This window comes from Phyllostomus hastatus, unplaced genomic scaffold (assembly GCF_019186645.2).
Source record: "Phyllostomus hastatus isolate PE091 unplaced genomic scaffold, TTU_PhHast_1.1 phas_contig_98, whole genome shotgun sequence".
NCBI classification, from domain to species: domain Eukaryota; kingdom Metazoa; phylum Chordata; class Mammalia; order Chiroptera; family Phyllostomidae; genus Phyllostomus; species Phyllostomus hastatus.
In genome coordinates this window covers 3,785,344-3,793,288 of record NW_025333999.1, presented here as the reverse complement: position 1 = coordinate 3,793,288, position 7,945 = coordinate 3,785,344, and the positions used below count along the sequence as shown (strand labels likewise).

General features: G+C 53.6%; 1 protein-coding gene across 2 annotated transcripts; it reads right to left on the bottom strand.

Moving 5' to 3' along the window:
• Positions 1-643: 643 nt before the first annotated feature.
• Positions 644-4,625, bottom strand: KLF1 (Kruppel like factor 1). Of its 2 annotated transcripts, XM_045853289.1 has the most exons (3): positions 4,431-4,625; positions 3,002-3,827; positions 644-1,324 (listed from the first exon to the last, which is right to left on the bottom strand). In XM_045853289.1, the coding sequence occupies exons 1-3, from the start codon at positions 4,515-4,517 to the stop codon at positions 1,149-1,151; spliced, it is 1,089 nt and encodes a 362-aa protein (XP_045709245.1). In that variant the 5' UTR covers positions 4,518-4,625; the 3' UTR covers positions 644-1,148. The 2 variants fall into 2 exon arrangements, 1 of the variants encoding a protein (XP_045709245.1); XR_006787462.1 differs by lacking the exons at positions 3,002-3,827; positions 4,431-4,625 and adding an exon at positions 2,424-2,562 and having other exon boundaries at positions 1,190-1,324.
• Positions 4,626-7,945: the final 3,320 nt, after the last annotated feature.

Below are 7,945 nucleotides of genomic sequence, written 5' to 3'. Positions count from 1 at the left end.
TTCCAGTGGATTCGACCCTTGATAAACTCCACCCTCTGACTTGGCCCAGACCACTCCCTTTTATGGCCAAGCAGTTCCCCTTGTTCCGCCTCCGACTCCTCTCCAGTCACTGCTCTGCCCCAACCGCTAGGCTCCGCCTCTGTCTCTTCGGATTCCGGCTAATCCTAATACACTCTCCCGCGGAATCCTGCTCTTCCACCGGCTTCTGGATGAGACGCAAATTTGGGTTTTTTCTCTCCAGCTTCCCCCGAGGTCCAACTCGGGGCTTCTGCTCTCTTAAGGGGTGTTTGTGCTCCTTCTCCTCTCCCTTTTCATTCTGCATGTTTTCCCGATCGCTCCTCCGAGTTAGCCAAGGGGTCACTTGGGATCATGGCACAGAGGAGGGTGCTGTGTTTCTGAGGCCGGGATGAGGGCTCTTAAATGGAGGGAGAGGATACCTGTGAATGTCCCTGAAGTTCAAGGTAGAAGGCAAGGGGTGTGTAGCCTGATTTTGGAGTAAGGGAGGAGAGGCAGGAAGGCCTGTAGTACCCGAGGGGGGCTCAATGAAGTTTAGGAGATGAGTGTGAGGGTATATGCCACCCACCCTTCAAATCACCTCTGTTACAGCTTCCTCCCATCTTTCAGCACCCAAAACTCACAAAAGTCATGCCACAGTTGAAGCTTTATCCAGGAGGGGCATTGTTATTATTACAGGACCCATAACCATTCACAGCCACTGTGCGGAGCTTCAGAAGTTTCCGTGTGAAGTCCCCCTTGTCTCTGAGAAGCCCCACCGCATAACCCCTTCCCGCTGTCCAGGGCCACCTGTGAGCTGGTCTGAGGGTCCAGCTTTCTAAGGGCGTGTCCCTGTCCGAAGTATCTGAGTGTCCAGCTGAGTCCATTTATTGGGAGGTCTGTCTCGCTGGGTCTGCATGACCCTAAGGAAGTCTCTGTGTGGCTCCCTGTGGCTGGGGACATGGGGGAGCTTCCGGCGGAGGCTCCCCCAGGTCTGTCTGTGGGCCAGCCCTTGATCTTTCAGGAGGTCTATGGGGCGGCGTGTCCGGGAGAGGGTCTGTCCGAGGGAAAATCGCCCTGTGTGGACCCTCTGTTGTTCCGTCCCCAGTCCCTGAGAAGGTCCAAATGGCAGGGGCAGGGGGCGTGGGGGTGGCTCAAAGGTGACGCTTCATGTGCAAGGCCAGGTGATCGGAGCGTGAAAAAGCGCGCGGACAGAGCTGGCAGCGGAAGGGGCGCTGTCCTGTGTGTTTCCGGTAGTGGCGGGTCAGCTCGTCCGAGCGCGCGAACCGCCAGCCGCAGCCGTCCCACGTACAGGCGTAAGGCTTCTCCCCTGGGAGGCGAGGAAACTGTGAGTGCCATTGTCCGCCCCACCCCCCTCCCAGGCCGCCTCTGCAGCCGTCGCACTCCCTTGCTCAGCTTTGACCGGTACTAGGGTGAGGCAAGCGAGGCACCTCAAGTGCGAAATTTAAGGAGGCACTCTCTCTCGGGGGAGTGCACCCAGGTCCCGCCCTATGCGGCCCCGACCCTTCCTGTTCTGTACTTGGCATTTGACGCCATACTTGTTTTCATTTTCTGGGCCCAACTCACATCCCCTACACCACTGGTCCAGGCTCCGTGCACTGGTACCATGCCCCTGCATCCTAAAGGAGTCCGACCTTTGTCCCTTGGCCCTGTCCCCTATGGTTCAGCCCCGCCTTTGCTCCAGGGGGCCCTCCAGCTGCTGCCCAACCCTGCCCCTCGCCTTGATCCTTACAGCCCCCAAGTCCACCTGTTGTCCCAGGCCCTGCCTGCTGTGACTACACTCTCCTCCTGCTACACCTGGCCTCACCCTCATGCAGACCCTTAAAGCAGCGATTTTCAACCCGCGTACTACAAGAATGTTTAAAACATGCAATTCCCCTATTTTAGTTAGGGGCACTGACTTCTTTTCCCTTAGATTGTCAAATACAAAAGAAAAAAAGAAAAAAATAACAACGGCCAAGACAGCAATAGCCGTTTGGGATGAATGCCCTGTCTTGAGCCATAAATATGTAGGTCATACAATGGAGTTGCTTCTTTTTGGTGGCATAGTAAGTTTGTGTCTGACTGGTTAATTCTTGGTACCAGAAATCCTTAAAAGTATGGGCATCTGATTTTTTAAAGTCATTTAGAAGCAAAAAGGGTAGGTTATTATTATTATTGTGTAAACCAATCCAAATTATACATATTTTGTCAGATCCGCAAAAATACATATTTTGGGGTGTGCTGCAGAATTTTAATTTGTGTGCCATGAGATGAAAAAGCTTGAAAATCGCTGCTCTTAATCATAGGCCTCAGTCGTCCTCCTCCCCAGCTCCATTCCACGGCCCCGCCTCGGTCTTCCTCTCCTTGAGACCCTGGAGTCTCCTTGAGACTCCTTGAGAATCGCTTTTCAGGCTATTTCCCCTTACCCTCCTGGAACCGACTCTGCATCTGGGCACATGAAACTGGTTCTGTCCTCATATCTTCCCTCCTGAGTTCCAGACGTGGCCCTTACAGTCTGGCTCTGCCTCTATGCAAACAACCTACTCTGTATATTCCTGGCTCGGGTCCCCGGGCCCCTAACTCCTCCCTGCTTGCAGCAAACCGGAACCCTGTGTCTTTGGCCAGGTCCCTGGCTTGCCTAGCTTGGCCCCTCCCGGCAGTCCCTCCTCTAGACCCGCCCCCTATGCCGCTTGCCAGGCTTTCTGCTACTCAGCCCAGGCCCAGATCTTACCCATCAGAATTTCCAGTTCTTCGTTGCCCCCACTTGCCTCCTACATCGCTACCTGTTCCCTAGCCCCTGCCTCTGGGTCCAGGTCCGCTCCCAGGTGTCTCTGTCCCGCCCCTTGCTCTGATACTCTGCTTTAGCCCCACCCTTTTGTCATTACGGGTCCGCCCCCGGGGCCGGGCCTTCGCTTCTAGCCCCTCCCCTCGCTCTCGTTTCTTGCTCCCCGGCCACTCTCTCCTCCTGAGGTCCCGCCTCCGAGCCTGAGCCTCGCTGCCGCACCTGTGTGCGTCCGTAGATGCGCCTTCAGGTGTGAGCTCTTGGTGTAGCTCTTGCCGCAGCCCGGGTGCGTGCACGTGTGCGCCGCCTGCCTCCTTCTGGCCCACGAGCGCCGGCTGCGCTTGGATGGCGCTATCTCCGCGGTCTCTCTTGAATCTCCTGTGGTTACCCCGAGTCCTGCACCCGCTGTTCCAGGTCCCAGACAATCCAGGAAGGAGTGGGGAGCGGCGGAGCTGGACGCAGGCGCTGGGAGCCCGCGGAAGAGCTGGAAGTGACCTTGGTACTGCTGGGCCGGGTACAGCGCTGGGTACCCGGACAGCAGCCCATAGGGGGAGCCAGGCGCCGCAGGCACTGAAAGCCCGGTTCGCGGAAAGTAGCTGCCGGAGGAGCTCACACCCGGCCCTGGGTACACGGGCTGCAGCGGCAGCGCCTTGGGCTCAGGGGCCGGGACCAGGGCTGGGCTCACGAAGGAGTCAGGGGCTGGGGCTCTTGGGGCCGGGCGCGCCCAGCCTGGGTGCTCCTCGGGACTTAAGAGCCCAGCCACCAGCCCCGGGCCACCCCCGTGCGCGCCCAGGGTCTCGGGCTGCGGTGGGAATTGTGTCCCAGCACCCTCGCCGGGTGCCAGAGAGCAGGTCTGAAGCATGCCGCCCGGCTCTGGGCCCGGCAGGTTGGTGAAGAAGAGATCCAGGTCCCAGGCAGTGGCCACGTCCCTATCATCGTCTTCTTTCTCCGCAGGTGCGTCCTCCAACTTTGGCCTCACATGGAGGAGCGGCCGAGTGGGGTCCGGGGGACCCGGGCCCAAGCCCTGCACCTCCTCAAAGCGCCACCACTGCGGGAGAGAGCCGGCAGCGTGAGGCTGCAGTGGTCGCCAGGGTACCCTGCACAGGGGCCCCTGAAAGGGGTCTTTTTGCTTGTCTGTGATGTCTGTCCCAGTCCCTTACACTGCCCTCTGTCCCCCCACCTCCCCTCCACAACTTCAGAGACAGAAGTCGATAGGGTCTGGCTGGCAACAGAAGATAAGACTTACATTATCTGGAGCTGAACTCAGGCATGGGGGACGGGGTGGCAAAGTCAAGAATGGAAGGCAGAGGGTGTGGGTGGGCAGCCTTGCCTCAATTTCCCCCCAGAACCTCCAACTCCTCCCCAGTCCTCCAACAAGATTAATTCTTGGGAGTCCCCTAGAAACCTTTGTTCTTCCTCCTGATACATTCCTGGGGTTGTCTCACTGAGCCCAGACCCCCCATGGTGTTCAGCTTTGAGCCTCGGTTTTCTGTGACAGAAATGGGCCTTTAGACCACGTTCAGACCCCTGGACCAGGCTGAGGATCCCCAGGTCTGGCCAGGTCTTTGGATTCCTGGGCAGATGCGGACCCTAAGCTCTGTGACTGCAGCCACAGACCCCAGCCAGCTACCTAGACCCTGCCTGGCCTCACCTTGAGGAAGTCTTCCGGTGTGTCTGGAAAAGGGCCTAGGGCGGTCAGCGTACTGATGGACGGCAAGGTGGTGTCAGCTGTGGCCATGGCTGGCTGGTGCCCACCCAAGGGCCTCAGGCCTCCTCTCCCTCTGTGGCCTCGTGGGTTCTGAGGCTCCAGTGGCCCCGTGGAGGGCTCCTCTTTGTCCTCAGCTGATTGGCTGCAGCCCCTGATAAGGGTCAGGCAAGGGGGGGGAGGGGGGTCACCATTTCTGGGGAACAGACCTTGCCTTGGCCTGTTTGGGGCAGAGCCTTGAAGACTGACCCTGTATCCAAAGTTCAGTCAATTGTTTGGGGGCTGGGGGTTCAGTGGTTTGGGGGTTCAGGTGTTGGATAAAGTGAAGCACTGGCTTCCCATAGAAGGAGAGATTTGGGGGCCTTCTCTAAATTATCCACCTGAAGAAGGGGTGACAGAATGGGGATTCTGAGAAGGGGCTTCTAGATCTCCCTCTCCCTCAACTGGGGCCCTTACCCCCCCAAAACAGAAACAACCCCCCCACCCCACCCCCCAAAACAGAAACAACCATGCTCATGGCGGGACTTGGCACAAGCTCCCTGCCAGGCCAAGCATTATCAGACACCCCAGACGTTAGAGGCTGCTATCAGGTGGGGGCCCAGAGCAGCTAAAGCTCTGTCTCTGGTGAGTGGCAGGGCTAGAAGTTGGGGCTTCACTTTAGCTTGGCTTGAAATTACCAGGGTTATGAACTCTCAGGGACTGACCCAAGTGGCAGGAAGGACCCTTGCTAATCAGCCTCCAGTGTCTACCATGGACCCCCCAGGGGTCACTGCAGAGAGTGGGGCTTTATGGAGGCTGAGGCCAGTTGCCACTGCAGCTGGGTCTGGGGAGAAGTTGGCCCCCTCACCTGGATGGAGTGGAACCATTGGATAGGACCAGAGGAAGTACCCGACCTGCAGGAGACCCACACTAGTGCTCCCTGGGCCTTGCTGCTGCCTGACTCCTGCCCCACATGGGGGCGGGATCCAAGTTGCTGCACCAGGGACCTCCACTGTGGTGCCCTGAGAGCTCAGGGTGGGGGCAACATGGACCCACATCACAGACATATAGTTCACACATACACATATACAATATGCAACTGCACAGTGACACACGTTCCTGGTCACCTCAGTCACACTGACCATGCCACCCCTGCACATAGAGTTGTGTCTGTGCATCACATAAACCATGCAGTCAGGAAGACACACCCATGTCCTATTTGGTTACACAATGTTGTAGTCACACAATCCCTTAGACATAGAACCCACAATCACACAGGTGCTGACACAATCATACACAGTTACCCAGTCACACACAATCATATAGCCACACTGACATGATTCAGCTACAACTAAACAGATACATGGGGATTCCTGGATATGTTGTCACAAAACTATAGAAGATGTAGTCACATAATCCTGCCAATCACATGCAGCTTCAGACACAAAGGAATAAAACCCAGCTGCACACAACCACTCACAAACACATGGTGATGTAGTCACGCACATAGCTAACACCAAACACAGACACAATCACGCACAGTGCCATATAAAATCTACACCATTTTGTAGTCCCTCCACCTGTCACTGTCACCGTAGGTTCCGTAATTATTTAGTCACCCAATTGCACAGATACCAATGTCCAACTATAGGGGGTGCACTCATACAAACAGACCACACCAACGTGGAAAATTAAACACCCTGATAGGGAAAGACACACAATCTTGCCCAGACACAGACACAATAAAAATTAGTATGCCAGAAATGAATCGCAAAAAACACAAAATTATCATTTACTACATGAGGGGTGTGGGCAAAAAGGAATGTAAAAAACAAAGATTATATTAAAAAAAGATAAAAGCTCTTCACACCAACTAGGATGATGATAAGGGGGGAAAATAGAATGTGACAATTGTTGGCAAGGATGTGGAGAAATTGGAACCCTAGTATACTGCTGGTTGGAATATAAAATGGTGTAGCTACTGTGGAAAACAGTTTGATGATCCTTCAAAAAGTTAAACTTAGAATATATGACCCAGCAGTCCCACTCCTAGGTACATGCTCAAAATCTGAAAACAGGGACTCAAACAAATACTTGTGCACCAATGTTTACAACAGCATTACGCACAATTGCCAAAAGGTAGAAACAACCCAAATGTCCATTCTCAGATGAGTGGATAAATAAAATGTGGTCAATTCATACAAAGGATATATTATTCAGCCACAAAAGGGATGAAGTTATAATTCATGTTACAATGTGGATGAACCTTCAAAACAAGTGAAAGAAGCCAGTCACAAAAGGCAAAAGTTACATATTACATGATTCTATTTATATGAAATACCTAGTATAGGAAAATCTATATATAGAGAAAGACTAGTGATTACCAGGGGCTGGGGGAGAGGGGAATGGGGAGTGACTGCTGATGGGTACAAGGTCTCCTTTTAGAATGATGGAAATGTTCTGGAACTAGATGGAGGTGGTGTTTGCACAACATTTTGATGGTGCCCAATGCCACTGAGCTGTACACTTTAAATGGCTCATTTCATGTTATGTGAGTTTTACTTCAATAAAACAAAATGGGCCTTGGCTGGTGTAGCTCAGTGGATTGAGCACCGGCTTGTCAATCAAAGGGTTGCTGGTTCATTTCCCAGTCAGGGCACATGCCTGGGTTGCAGGCCAAGTCTCTGGTAGGAGGTGCACAAGGGGCAACCACATATTGATGTTTCCCTCTCTCTTTTTCCCTCCCCCTTTGACTAAAAATACATAAATAAAATCTTTTAAAAAATGGCTGGAATTAAAGTGGTTTTCTGGTGAGGCAAGCAAAGTCTCTTTTAGGGTGAGATCTCTTTGGTTTAGGACAAAGCACTAAACAGGCATATTTGGCTCTGAAAGATGAGGCAAGAGAGTAGGTCCAGAGAGAAAGAGGCATTTGGCTAGGAGGTAAGGCCTCTTACCTGATGTGGCCAGTAGGAATTATCGACTGAAGGACAGCAAGGCCAGAGCCTATATTTGGGTTGCTCCCTGGGCATAGAGAAATCTAGCACTTACAACAGCTCCAGGGCAGGGAGTTTTGGAGGAAAGAAAGAAGTAGAAAGAGAGAGGTCCTGGCTCCTGGAAGAGAGAGATAAAGAATAAGAGCTATGCAGAATCCCAAATGTTTCAGGATGGTGATGGACTGCCTGCTGTGTGAGGAAGAAGATTCAAATAATTTTATTTTTATATTAAGGACATTAAGGGCCCAGAAAATGGGAGAGTCCAGGGACACCCAGACCCCAGGCACCCAGGGATTTGCAGGCCTGTGTAACATTCAGACACAATCCCACAGTTACTCCCATCACACTCAGAGGCAGAGCATGCAACACACTACACTACCCAGAGTGTCTCTGTGGGAAGAAGTAGTCCTAGGTGGGCAAGGGCTTGGCCTGGGGACTGGGAGGCCTGGACCCCAGTCCGGGCCCCCACTCTGCACCTGGCCTACTGTA

Coding starts and splice junctions, on each gene's coding strand:
- KLF1 (XM_045853289.1), bottom strand. CDS start 4,517: ATGGCCACAGCTGACACCACCTTGCCGTCCATCAGTACGCTGACCGCC. Junction 3,828..4,430: donor CACCGGAAGACTTCCTCAAG/GTGAGGCCAGGC, acceptor TCTCTCCCGCAG/TGGTGGCGCTTTGAGGAGGT. Junction 1,325..3,001: donor GCATCTACGGACGCACACAG/GTGCGGCAGCGA, acceptor CTCGCCTCCCAG/GGGAGAAGCCTTACGCCTGT.